This window comes from Canis lupus, chromosome 18, assembly GCF_011100685.1.
Source record: "Canis lupus familiaris isolate Mischka breed German Shepherd chromosome 18, alternate assembly UU_Cfam_GSD_1.0, whole genome shotgun sequence".
Lineage (NCBI taxonomy): Eukaryota > Metazoa > Chordata > Mammalia > Carnivora > Canidae > Canis > Canis lupus.
The window spans coordinates 14,719,772-14,731,939 of record NC_049239.1 but is presented as its reverse complement, the minus strand read 5'-3'; the positions used below and the strand labels follow the sequence as shown (position 1 = coordinate 14,731,939).

Genomic DNA, 12,168 nt, shown 5'->3' with positions numbered 1-12,168 from the left:
TGCGCCCCGCACCACCAGTGACGGAGCTGCTCTGTTTGGAGCTGCGGTAGGAGCTCAGCCTTCATTTTAGCCCCATGCCCATCCCCTCGATCGATCAGTCCCTGAATCCCAAGGAACACAGTTGCCCAAAGGCGCCAGGTTATCACGCGGGCACCCGTGCAGAGTGCTCTCAGGTTAACACTTGTCCATCTCTTGTTTTCTCCCCACAGGGCGGAGAAAGGAGGTATGTACCATGCCTATTCCCCTTGTGTGTGGCTGCTGCTGCTGCTGTTGCTGGCTTTTGCTTGCCCTGTTGTTCCAAATAAAAGCATTCCAACTCAGGGTGTAGAATCAGGGAGCGGTTCTGTCTCCGTGCGTTTTCAGCCACATCGCCTGTGGCTGAAGTGACGCAGAGGACAGATGTAGGCAGAGGAAGGGGAGGGCAGGGCGCCTGGTGCCAGTAGCCCGCTCAGATCTGTCCACCAAGTCCTGCCTGGGTCCCACCCACACTTGCCTCCACCCGGCTGAACTGAGGCCCCTAGAGGCACAGGAGTGAAGAATTCGCTGTGAGTTAAACACAGTGTCTGCTCGCGGCTGCACATGGAGGGTGCGACCCCCCTCCTCTCAGGACAGCTAATGCTCTGTGTTGGACAGATGCCCCCCTTTTTCAAGAACCAATGACACTTTATTCTCAGATTGTAATGGATGTGATCATTTTCACACATTATTTGGGTCAGGCGGGTTAGAAAGGGGGGCAGGGTGCAGTCAGATGTGCACTGCGAGTCCATCCGAATAAGGACACCCAGCCTCAGGGGATGTCAGCACCCAGCCCCTGCTTCCAGGGGAATCCAGGCTATAGGGAGAGACTGGACAGAGAATTGGAAAGTGTGTGTGTGTGTGTGTGTGTGTGTGTGTGTGTTTTAAAAGATTGCTTTAATCACTCAATCCCTAGGTGTGCGTGTCTGACCTGCACAAGGCATGTCTAAGCGGAGTTAGAAATTTGATTATAATGGTTATTGATCATATCAAAAGAAATGATTTTAATGAGGTCCTCACAGACTGTCACCCACCCTGGTTACTTTTTTAAAAGGCCGTGGGGAATGGATGCAAAGAATCCCCACATTATGAACAAATGTATCAACTGGATCTTTCTTTCTTATCTCTCATTAAAAAGCTAATTTCCAAGGTCCAGTCATAGCAATACACGGAGAAAAGAGTAACATTAAAATTTTTTTTGGTATATTATTATGATGTGTGTGTGTGTATTTTTCTGAGAAGGCAGAAAGCTGTCAATAAACATCTCTCCAGACAGAGAATTCCTTGTTGTGTCTGCAATACTACGTTCAAAGCCTGTTTACGAGAAATCCCATTGTGGGGGTAGAATTTTAAGGTCAATTTAGTGTCCAGGAAGCTTCACTTCTATCTGTTCTTTTCCCTGCAGAAACGAAAAATACAAAACCAGAGATACTGGTGGTAAGTGTGGTGGCCACAGGGCACCTGGCTTGGGCGATGTGGGGGGGGGCCCTCCCGGGTGGACCCCGCCACAGCCTCGTGGGGGTGTTTACCATTCAGGGAGATGCTTGTGTCTGGCTGCAGAACGGGTTGCTGTGTGACGAGCTCCCGCTAAAATTTGTTCCCTCCACTGAACATGTCTGCTGATATATTTGCAGAAGTGGATTTCATAAATATTGAATAGTGGTGTTTATCATCTACACCAACGCTCCAGGAGAGTGAGGTGGGGGGCGAAGAGCTTAAAGACCAGAACTGGAGCCTTGGCCTCTGGCGGGATTTAGATTTCCTTTGCTGTTCCACAACCTGGAAGAAAAATGAGGGAGGCAGCGCGCCGCCTGGGCCAGGGGTTGGCTGTGCCCACAGGTGTGACCTTGGCCTCTCTACGCTTTAGATTGCTCATCTGTAAAATGACAGTGACAATCCCCACCCTGGGATCCCAGGTGGGGAATGGTCTTGAAAACCGTTCAGAGTCATGGGATGCAAAGTGTTACAAGAGAGCTGGGGAGTCTCCCCGGCTCCCCCCACCCCGACCTCCTTGATCTTCTTCACTGAACCTGCTCTGCCCACTGGGGAGTGGCGGTGACCCTCCAAGTCTCCCTCACCCCCTGAGAATAAGGTTTTGTTATGATCCAAGACTCATAAATCGGGGGAATGACGTGCACAACGAGGAGCACGATCCAGTGCCCCGGAATCTCTGCCTCTGTCCGTCACCCAAGTGCGTATCCCTACGGGCCTGTCTACACGCGGGGGGAAGAGGGCATCTCCTATCTCCTTAGTCTTAGCTAAGGACTTGTCCAAGGCAAGTACCCTTGGGGATGCCACTCACAGGGCACCTTAGAAATACGTAAGATTAAATCAATCAAATAAGTCCCCACGACCATGAAAAGTGCAGCTGCTGAACTATTGGATCGGCTAAGACCCGTGCGGCGTCCCTTGCCTCTTGCTGGAGCCCGGGAGCTGCGGCCAGGTAGCAGATGACGCCTGGTGTGACGAGCCCGGTGTGGAAAGGCCCACGGGACTCCGAACACACCCCGATAGCGTGCTGCACAAGGGCGCCTCCGGAGGGCCCTGTGGCCGAAGTGGGTGTTTCCATGAGGACAGAGGTCCGGGAAGGAAGAGGCGTGGAGCCCAGGGTGTAGGGAAGGCAGGCCGGGCCCAGATGCACCCCTGCTGCACCCCTCTGTGCCTCGCTCGCCCGTCGGCCTGTCAGGCCGCACTGAGGCCAAGTAGGTCTCGGCCAGGGCAAGCGCGTGGCATGTCTGCCTTCCTTTCCATGCAGCCTAGATGGCCTTCACCCAGGATGCTTTCCCACCTCCCGGGCTGGATGAAGTGCCCTCCTGGCCCCCTGCGTCCCTGAGCGTGCCTCAGCCCCACCAGCAACCTTGTCACTCTGGGCCGTGCACCTGCTGGCAGCGGCTCCCCAGGCTGCAAGCTCTGTGAAGGCAGCCGGCCCCCGGCCTTGGCCTTCCTGCCCTCCGGCGGGCACCCCCTCCCACCCCCACAGCACCTTGGCCCGCACTGGTTAGCTCCCACAGCACCGTTTTCTAGAATGTGCCCCCCGGCCCTGGGGGCTGGGAAGAGCTACGTCACCCTTGCTGGTGGGGTCAGCATGTAAGCTGCTTTTGTACATGTTCGCGTGTGGGATCTACGGCCCCCTCCCCCTCAACCCCCCCAGGTGAACCGTACGGAATATCGCTTCTGCATCTGGGACTGTCCTTTCCTTTCCTGCCTATACATTAAACACGTGTGAATCTTAAAACCACAACCCAGTGGTGGTCCCTGCTGGGTCCCCAGCATCTAGGCTGGGAGCGAGTCAACGAGGCTCTGGAAGCCGAGGGCAAGGACCGTAGCAGGCTGTGAGGATGGGCCGCCGGCCTGGCGGGAGGAGTGTAGGGTCGTGCTTGACGCCGTCTCTCTCTCCTCCTCAGGAAACAATTCAGTTGAGCTCTGTCTTTGATGGAGAAGCCATAGACCCAGGTAATTCAGTGGCAATGCCATCCAGCAGTTGGTAGAGTCACGGAGACACCCCCTCCCCTGCCCGGCTCTAAACTCCGTCTGTCCCTCCGTTTGGCTCTGTGTCCCGACCCTTCCTGCTGCCACCCGCGGAGATGCCCCGAGCAGAGCTGGTGGCAGATGCTCCAGCACAGGACCCGGGCCCCCCCTCGCTAGCCTCCCTTCCCGCATCACAAACCCATCCGCGTCTTCTTTGGAGCTCAGCCTCCTCCCCCCATCCTTTCTGCAGACTTCTAACACCAACCATCCTATTGGTAGTGAGAGCGATGCAGAGATGGCAGGCTTGGCTCCTTTTTCCCCTAGATCAGGGCCAAGAATTTTTTCTTGGTCGGCAAGATGAACATAAGGTAAAGCTGGCCTCCCGAGCTCCCCTCACCCCCATGAAATCAGCTCCAAATTTAGCTCCTTTACACACATCCCTCTGCTTACAAAGGCTCAATTATAGATGTGAATAAAAGGAAGGAAACCAAACTCGGGAGGCAAGTGTGCTGGCTCCCTGCCACCCTCACATGCAAGCCGCTCGGTCCTTCTCGGAAGGATGGCTCCTCTCCAGGAGAGGCTGCTGCTGCTGCTGGAATTAAATTTCCCTCTATTATTAGGTACTTGTTACCATAATGTGCCCACATTAGCATAAGTGCTGGTGGGATCCTCTGCCGAGAGGGCACTCAGGCTCATGCCACAGGGAAATGGCAAGAGCAGGGGATCGCCCGAGACTCCCGGCTTCTGGGGCAAAAGCCAGGGAGGACCAAGGCTGTTATCGACATTTGCGTGCTTGAGAGAGAAAAAAGGGAAGAAATGAGCCAACTGCACTAATGTGAACAGGCACACCAATTAGTGTCTGCCGCTCTGACACGGTGAAGAGGCTCCCCTGCACCGTCTCGCAGAGGCCAGACTCCGAGTGTGTGTCTACAGATCTCCGCTAACCCAACAGAAATAAGAGTCAGTCCTTTCCTTGGTGACTTCCTTTTTGTATCTGGGGACTCAGGGGGGGCTCTTAGAACAAAGCCATCAGAACAGAATGGGTAATAACTGAATTTTAAAAAAATATTTATTTATTCATGAGAGAGACAGAGACAGAGAGAGAGAGAGAGAAAGAGAGAGAGAGAGGGAGGGAGGGAGAGGCAGAGAACAGGCGGAGGGAGAAGCAGGCTCCAGGCAGGGAGCCCGACGTGGGCCTGGATCCCAGGGCCTTGGGATCCCAACCTGAATCGAAGGCAGACGCTTAACCATGAGCCACCCAAGTGCCCCAAAACTGAACAGAATTTGCCCAAAACTGACATGGAATTCAAGATTTATGTGGTTTTCTAATCTTGCAACCAGGGAGGCATGATATTTGCTACCTGTGTGGTCGGAGCCCTGCAGCTCGTAGGAAGGGCAGGCTGGTGAAGAGTGTGCCATTCGGGAGCCTGTCCACGATTCACCATCCCCCCTTCCCAGCACCCTTCCTCTTTCCCTGGGAGTAAGAATCGACAGGGGTGGGGGTGGGGGAGGAGAGCACTTGAATTCCTCCACTTGCATGGCTGTTATATATATTTTTTCTCCTAGTTACCGGGGCAGTATATGAATTCAACTCAAACACGGGAGCCAGAAAGTGGAAAGATCTCTCAACCCAAATGCTAAGATGGAAAGAGCCCCGCCCCCAGGGAGCTGCTCCAAGCAGAGCCGTCACCGTGGAAGGGGCTGGGAGGCCACCGAGGAGCATCGGGGAGCAAGATGGGCTGAGCGGCAAAGCACCAACTGAGGACGCGAGCCCGGGTTCCAGAAACCAGGATGGCAAGCTGGGCACCCCCAAGAGCAGAAGCCCAGACCTCCCAAGCAGGGCTTCCCCCAGACTGCTCCCAGGAAAGTAATGGGTACCTGGGTGTGGGGCCCCGGGGAGGGGGCCTTGACTGTCTCCAGGAGGCTGCCTCCCCCTAATTCCCTCGCAGCCCAGGGCTGGGAGCCCCAGAGTGAAAACATGGGCTGGAGGGACGCTGAGAGCCAGGGTCCAAATGGGGTGTTCCAAACAGACAGGGCTTTGATTGTATGGTTGCCCTTTCCTGAGAAGGCCTGGGAGAAATTTCTCTTGGGGTTCTATCCTCCAATCAGATGAACCATTGACTTTCGGATACGGAATCATGTTCCTTTCTCGTGTTGACTGCTGGGAAGCCCCATAGGAAGTGCTCAGGACTTCCTGACAGGGACGCCGAGGTCTCCCCTCCCATCGGGTGTCATCTGCATCCCCTGCCCTGAGCGCCCCTCAGATCTCTTCCCTGATAAACACACTCAAAGCCACACACCTTCGTAAGTCACCTCACATCTGTTGTAAAAGAAGCAGAGGAGTGAAAAACAATGAATGAATAAATAATGAGCTATTCATCTGGGGGAAAAAAAACACAACGGACCCCTTCTTGTCTTCTTTTTTGTAGGGAAGTATAAGTTACATTCAGTCAAGTGCACAGATATAAGGTAATGCGCTCAACGTAGGCTCCCCACCGAGGCAACCCCTAGTCTGATCTTTATCATCATAGATTAGGTTTGCCTTTTCAGAATTTCATATAAATGCAATCACACAGAACATATTCTTTTGTGTCTGGCTCCTGGCTCCTTTTTTTTTTTTTTTAAGATTTATTTATTTATTTTAGAGAAAGAGAAAGAGCCGGGGGAGGGGCAGAGGGAGAGGGAACCTCAAGCAGATTCCCCACTGAGCACAGAGCCCCACCCGGGGCTCCACCCCACAACCCTGAGATCATGACCTGAGCCAAAACCAAGAGTTGGATGCCTAACTGACTGAGCCACCCAGGCGTCCCTATGTCCGGCTTCTTTTGCTCAGCATCACGTCTGTGGGATTCATCCCTGTTGCACCACCGATTAGTAATTCAGTTCTCGTCCACCATGTGTCTTCTTCCATTGCAGGAATGTGCCTCGGTTTATTTATCTATTCCGGACTCTGGTGGCTGCTTCCAGTATTTTACTATTATAAATCCCATCATTATGAACTTTCTTGTGCAGGTTTTTTTTGCTGAGCGTAGTTACCCATTTGCTCTGAGCATTATTCCTAAGAGTGGAATTGTTAGAGCCATTGCTGGAATCAGCCAAGAATTCCAAAATTGGTGGCTCCGACTGACACTTCCACCGGCCAACGACTGAGGGTTCCAATTGCTTTACTCCCTTGCTGACACTTGGTGCCGTCGGTCCTTTTAATCTTAGCCAACCCGGTTCAAATTCCTGTGGAAGTGAAATCACTCACTCGTCTCAAGGCTAAATCAACACCCCCCACCACCACGTCCCTGCCCTTCTCCTTCCCTACCTCCTGCGATGGCAGGGAACCACAGCGGGGAGACACAGTAGGAAGTTCTAACCAGCCATGCAACTGGGACTTTCCCAGTGGGTGTTAGCACTGCTGAAAATAAATGGTAGCACGCCGAAGCAGAAAATGGAACTTTCCAGTGTGTGCCTAGTGGAGGCTGAGTGGGTCTGGCTGCAGCTCTGCATCCAGGCCTCCCCCAACCCCTCCTGCTGCTACGTACCTCGTCCAATAACCACAAGAAAGGCCCAGACGAGAGTCTGTTAGAGCAGCACACCCCCTTCCCAGTTGGGGAGCCAGATGAGAACTCCCCAGGCCCACAATTCAGCAAATGCCGAACTTGGAGAGAGCAGCTGTGTGTTTATTGTGTGCCTGTGCACCAGTGTGACTTCTCAAGAGAAAGAAACATTTTAAAAATGCCCTGTCCTGGCCTAGAGCAGGCGTGATTTATTAATAAGGGTTGGTTGCCAGGGAACTCCCTTGAATAGATTTAAATTTTGCAAAAGGAGGCAGAGCTGTTCATTTGTGGAGGTTAAAGTGGGTGAAGTGGCTGATTACCCATTTAAGACTCTACAAGTCTGTGGAGCCCTGAGTAAAACGCCTTCCTCAGAAGCTCTCAGCCTCAATGCAAGTAAAATGAGGCTCAGAGAAGGCTGCAGGGGGACCTAATAACTGTTTATGAGCCCATTAAGGAAGATTAAAAGGAGAGCAGTGAGCAGCTGCTCCCCCTTCTCCAGTGATGACAGGGCGAGGGGGAACTGGGCTCCTCGGCCAGAAGGAAAGACTTAAGTCAGACACAGGGCAGGACTTCTGAAGGTTGGAGTCTGCCTGAGAAGCTGTTTCTTATCTGGTGACCTGTAGGAAGAGCCACTTGGCCTCTAAGGCCCAACATGTGAGCCCCGAGGAAGCCGAGACGTGGGGTCAGGAACAGGCACCAGGTGAGATGTTCTTTGGCCAAGAGAAAAATCTGCTTCTTCCTTTGCATCTCTGGCTACTGGGTAAGGGGAAATCAGAAGTCTCGGGTCCAGGGCTGAGGCCAGTTCTTTTCTGACATTTACCAGGTTTTGGAAGAAAAAAGAAAAAAGAAATGCGGGGGTGGGGGGCTTGTCTGAATAAAATAAAGCCAGGGAGTGCTATGGACCTTGTGAACATTTTCTCACATTTCCCTTGCAAGGCCTTAAACACACATGGACTTTCGTAGCTAATGTTGAGCTGCCTGATTCTGAGTCATAAAATCGGGGCAGGAGACATTCAAGGCTTAGACCAGGGAGGGACCCGTGACTGTTGAGGGATCCGAAACCACGTGATAAAGTCTGGAGTCCGAGCTTCCGTCGTGCTCAGTGAGAAGCAGGCTGTTACAAGCATGTGTGGCTCGTGAACAGAAACTGGCCCATGACGCTTTCACTCCTCAGAGCCTTCTTCCGCATCTGTACCCCTCTCGTTTGCCTTTTGAGGTCATGTGCTTTGTGATGGCTCAGAAAACCCAAGTGACCCAATGAGTGAATATTGAAAATGATCGCTATCGAGACTTGTCGTTTCTCATTCCAAACTTAATGTGCGTATTTGTAACCCCCATTCATTCAATAAATATTGATGGAGCCGCTCCTGTGTGCCAGCTGTTGACTCATTAGTAAATACAGCTGCCCCAAATCCCTGCCCTTGAGGAGCTTCCCTCTGTCAGCTACAGCTGACCTTAGCCTGCTGATAGGCCAGGGTAGTAGTGGAAGTAGAACCTTTGGGGGGCTTATTTGTTTCTTGCTTCTTTGGGTCTTCTTCGTCTTTGTCTTCTTCTTCGTCTTCTTCTTCATCTTTTTTGTCTTCTTCATCTTCTTCATCTTCGTCTTCGTCGTCGTCTTCGTCATCTTCGTTGTCGTCTTCGTCATCTTCGTTTTCTTCTTCTTCTTCCTCTTCCTCTCCTTCTCCTCCTTCTTCTCCTTCTTCTTCTCCTTCTCCTCCCTTCTTCTCCTTTTCTCTTCTCCTCCTCCCTTCTCCTTCCTTCTTCTTTTTATTTAGGAAAGCAGACCCTGCATGGAGTGCCAAGCCTGATGCAGGGCTCAATCCCACGATCTGAGCTGAAACCAAGAGTCCGATGCTTAACCAACTGAGCCATCCAGATACCCTGTCCCTTGAGTGTTGTGTCTGAAACATAAATGAACCCAAACCTTTCTGGAAGAACAGATAATTCAGAACTATCCAAATATTTTTGTAAAAGATTTAATGGAGAGCCCTTGTCAGAAAATAATTGAGATGCCTGAGTCGGGGACCTTGGGCTATCAGGCCAGTGTACATCTCCGAATGGCAGTGCTGAGCCGGGTGCGACCACCACGAGTAGAAAACTAGAAAATCTCCTGGGGCCCTTTCACGAAGATGGCACCTAAGGCGAAAGGAAGCCCCTGCCCCTCCCAAAGCCGAAGCCAAAGCAAAGGCTTTGAAAGCAAAGAAAGTGGTGCTGAAAGGCATGCACAGTCACAAAAAAAAGAAGATCCACACGTCACCTACATTCCAACGACCCAAGACCCTGCATCTCCGCAGGCAGCCCAAATATCCTCTAAAGAGCGCCCCCAGGAGAAACAAGCTTGATCACTATGCCATCATCAAGTTCCCCTTATCTACTGCATCAGCCATGAAGAAAATAGAAGACAACAACACACTTGTGTTCATTGTGGATGTCAAGGCCAATAAGCACCAGATCAAACAGGCGGTGAAGAAGCTCTATGACATTGATGTGGCCAAGGTCAACACCTTGATCAGGCCTGATGGAGAGAAGAAAGCATATGTTCGACTGGCTCCTGACTATGATGCTTTGGATGTTGCCAACAAAATTGGGATCATCTAAACTGAGTCCAGCTGGCTATAAATCTAAATATAAATTTTTTCACCATAAAAAAAAAATCTCCTGGGGTCAGTGAGACATCCGTGCTCTGGAGTTCAGGGAACCAAACGCAGGCCAGGTGGGGGAATGGGGTGAGGCTCAGACCACCAAGAACTTCCTGTGCATCGTCTGTTTTGGGGGTGAGATGTGGCTCCTGCTCTAAAAGGGAATAATCCAACTGAGAAGATAATCAACTCTTTAAAAAGACAACCAGCTACCACACAGGTACCTGATGGGGACTAAATCAGTTTCATAGGTAGTAGGTGCTGGAGCAGGCAAGTGCGGGCCACAGCTGTCTCTGAGCATAACGGGGACCTGGAACCCATGGGACCTTAAAGGTAGAGATGAGTTTGAGGTAGGCAAGAGAGAAATTATGAGCAAAGGCTAAAGCATTCAGAATCCCAGGCTTCTGGGATGCCTGGGTGGCTCAGCGGTTGAGCATCTTCCTCTGGCTCAGGGTGTGATCCCAGGGTCCCGGGATCAAATCTTGCATTGGGCTTCCTGCATGGAGCCTGCTTCTCCTTCTGCCTGTGTCTCTGCCTCTCTCTGTCTCTCATGAATAAATAAATAAAAATCTTAAAAAAAAAAAAAAAAAGAATCCCAGCCTTCCATCAATTGTCTGCTGACGCATGTCCTATGTAACTCAAGGGAACAACCGCAGCCCCATGCAGTGCCTCCTGGGTATGTGACAAGCACTCAACAAACATTTGTAGAGTTGGATTGAATTATGCAAGCTTGCCGTGGGTGTGCTACCCAGGTCATGCAGCAGAGCCACAGCTTTTCCAACTAGATCTGGACAAACATTATGATAATCACCATGCAAATAGTCACTGCATGCCTACAAGGTGCCAGACACTATTTTAGGCTCTGGGGATAGAGCAGTGAATAAAACAATGCTCTTACTGTTTATATCCTAGTGAAGGATGAGGGACTGAATATACAAATGAACAATGGTCAGACGGTATATTAAAAACAGAACTCTGACCCACAGTCTGCAGGAAACCAACCCCTGATCTGCAGTGAGCAGCACAGGAGGCCAGCTTTTTGTAAGTCAGGCTTGCCAGAAGCCAGACTGCTATCCCTGGTAACAATCAAGGAAGGTAAGCCATGATGTCTGTAACAATCCACCCAGAGTGGCCAGGGCCTGATTAATAACTGACAGCTTTCCTAATTTTATGTTCACTTCCAACTGAGGACCGACCACACGAAGTCAAATTATCCACTCCTCACCAATCACGTAAGATCCCCACCCTGGGATGCCTGGGTGGCTCAGTGGTTGAGCGTCTGCCTTTGGCTCAGGTCATGATCCCAGGGTCCTGGGATTGAGTCCTGCATTGGGCTCCCCACAGGGAGCCTGCTTCTCCCTCTGCCTCTTTCTGTGTGTCTCTCATGAATAAATAAAATAATAAAAAAGGAAGATGAACCCCCTCCCCTCCAGTTAGCTCACCGACAGCCTCCCCACGCTGACAGCCTCTCGTCAGGCCACACCTGAAGCTTTCCCTTTGTTCCACCATAATGCTTTCCTGCTCCTGTGCCTGCCTTTGAGTCTCTGCTCAAATTCAAGAGGTGTGGCTCATTCCTTTGCTGTAGTGAGCTATGAATAAGTAGTAGCCTTTGCTTTTCTCATATGGTTGGTCTTTGCTTATTTCCACAGAATGGTAGACAAGTGGATTTTATATATATATATATATATATATATATATATATATATATATTGCACATATATATCTGTATACATATAATCCATATAATCCATATAATCCATATACATGTATGAAGTATTAATGGTGGTAAATACCACTGAGAAAAATGAACAGGGTCAGGGTTAGGGAAAATGGGAGGGTGGGGATGGCCTCTTCAATGAGGATGCTCAAGGAACACCCCCACAAAAAGGTGAGAATCGATTGCTGGAAGTGGGGAAGGAGCCATGCAGGATACTGGTAAGAGCCTCCAGGTTGGAAATACGAAGGCGAGGGCAGGTCGAGGATCAGTAGGAGGAACAGGGTGATGAGCATAAGGACTGGAGGTGACTGCAGGGCAGTGTCTGTGGGGGGTGGGCACATATCTGTGGGGACAGGCTGGGAATGTGTCATGTGTGGGGAGTGTATGGGGAGGGGTCAGCGGACTGTATGATCATCATGGGAGACTTTGTGGGCCCTTGGAAGGACTTCAGCTTTCACTCTAGGTATGATGGGAGCTATTGCAGGATTTTGCTCTTATGTTTTAAAAGCATCTCTCTGGGCGGCATAGTCAGGGGCCGTCTCTTGGTTTCAGCTCAAGTGGTGATCTCTAGGTCATGGGGTCGAGCCCGAGGTGGGCCTGTGCAGGGTCTGCTTGTCCCTCTCCCTTCACCCCAAATAAATAAATAAAAATATTTTTGAAAAGCATCTCTGGGATTGCTGATTTGAGAATAGACTTTGGGGAGGTAGGGAGCAGGGCTGGAAATAGACCGATTCAGTGGCTATTGGATTAATCCAGATATGAATGTCGGTGGCTCGGCCCGGGG

At 51.1% G+C, this 12,168-nt stretch overlaps 2 protein-coding genes across 2 annotated transcripts in view; both read left to right on the top strand.

Moving 5' to 3' along the window:
- The window catches only part of CDHR3 (cadherin related family member 3), a 60,588-nt gene extending 54,609 nt beyond the window's left edge, over positions 1–5,979 (top strand). The window contains exons 16-20 of the mRNA XM_038562721.1: positions 210–223; positions 1,421–1,452; positions 3,420–3,468; positions 5,050–5,346; positions 5,593–5,979. Coding sequence (XP_038418649.1) covers positions 210–223; positions 1,421–1,452; positions 3,420–3,468; positions 5,050–5,346; positions 5,593–5,660 — 460 coding nt within the window. The 3' untranslated portion in view covers positions 5,661–5,979. The remainder of the gene's footprint in view (positions 1–209; positions 224–1,420; positions 1,453–3,419; positions 3,469–5,049; positions 5,347–5,592) is intronic.
- An 871-nt stretch (positions 5,980–6,850) lies between these two features.
- Positions 6,851–9,641, top strand: LOC119877227 (60S ribosomal protein L23a-like). The gene is made up of 2 exons (XM_038562535.1): positions 6,851–7,048; positions 9,123–9,641. Exons 1-2 carry the CDS (start codon positions 6,851–6,853, stop codon positions 9,624–9,626), a joined length of 702 nt encoding a protein of 233 aa, XP_038418463.1. The 3' UTR covers positions 9,627–9,641.
- The last annotated feature ends 2,527 nt before the right edge of the window (positions 9,642–12,168 follow it).

Excerpts from the sequence above, each read along its gene's own strand:
- LOC119877227 (XM_038562535.1), top strand. The coding sequence starts at position 6,851 with ATGCAACTGGGACTTTCCCAGTGGGTGTTAGCACTGCTGAAAATAAAT. Across the intron at positions 7,049-9,122 it reads CAAGAAAGGCCCAGACGAGA|AAAACTAGAAAATCTCCTGG; the intron begins GTCTGTTAGAGC and ends CACCACGAGTAG.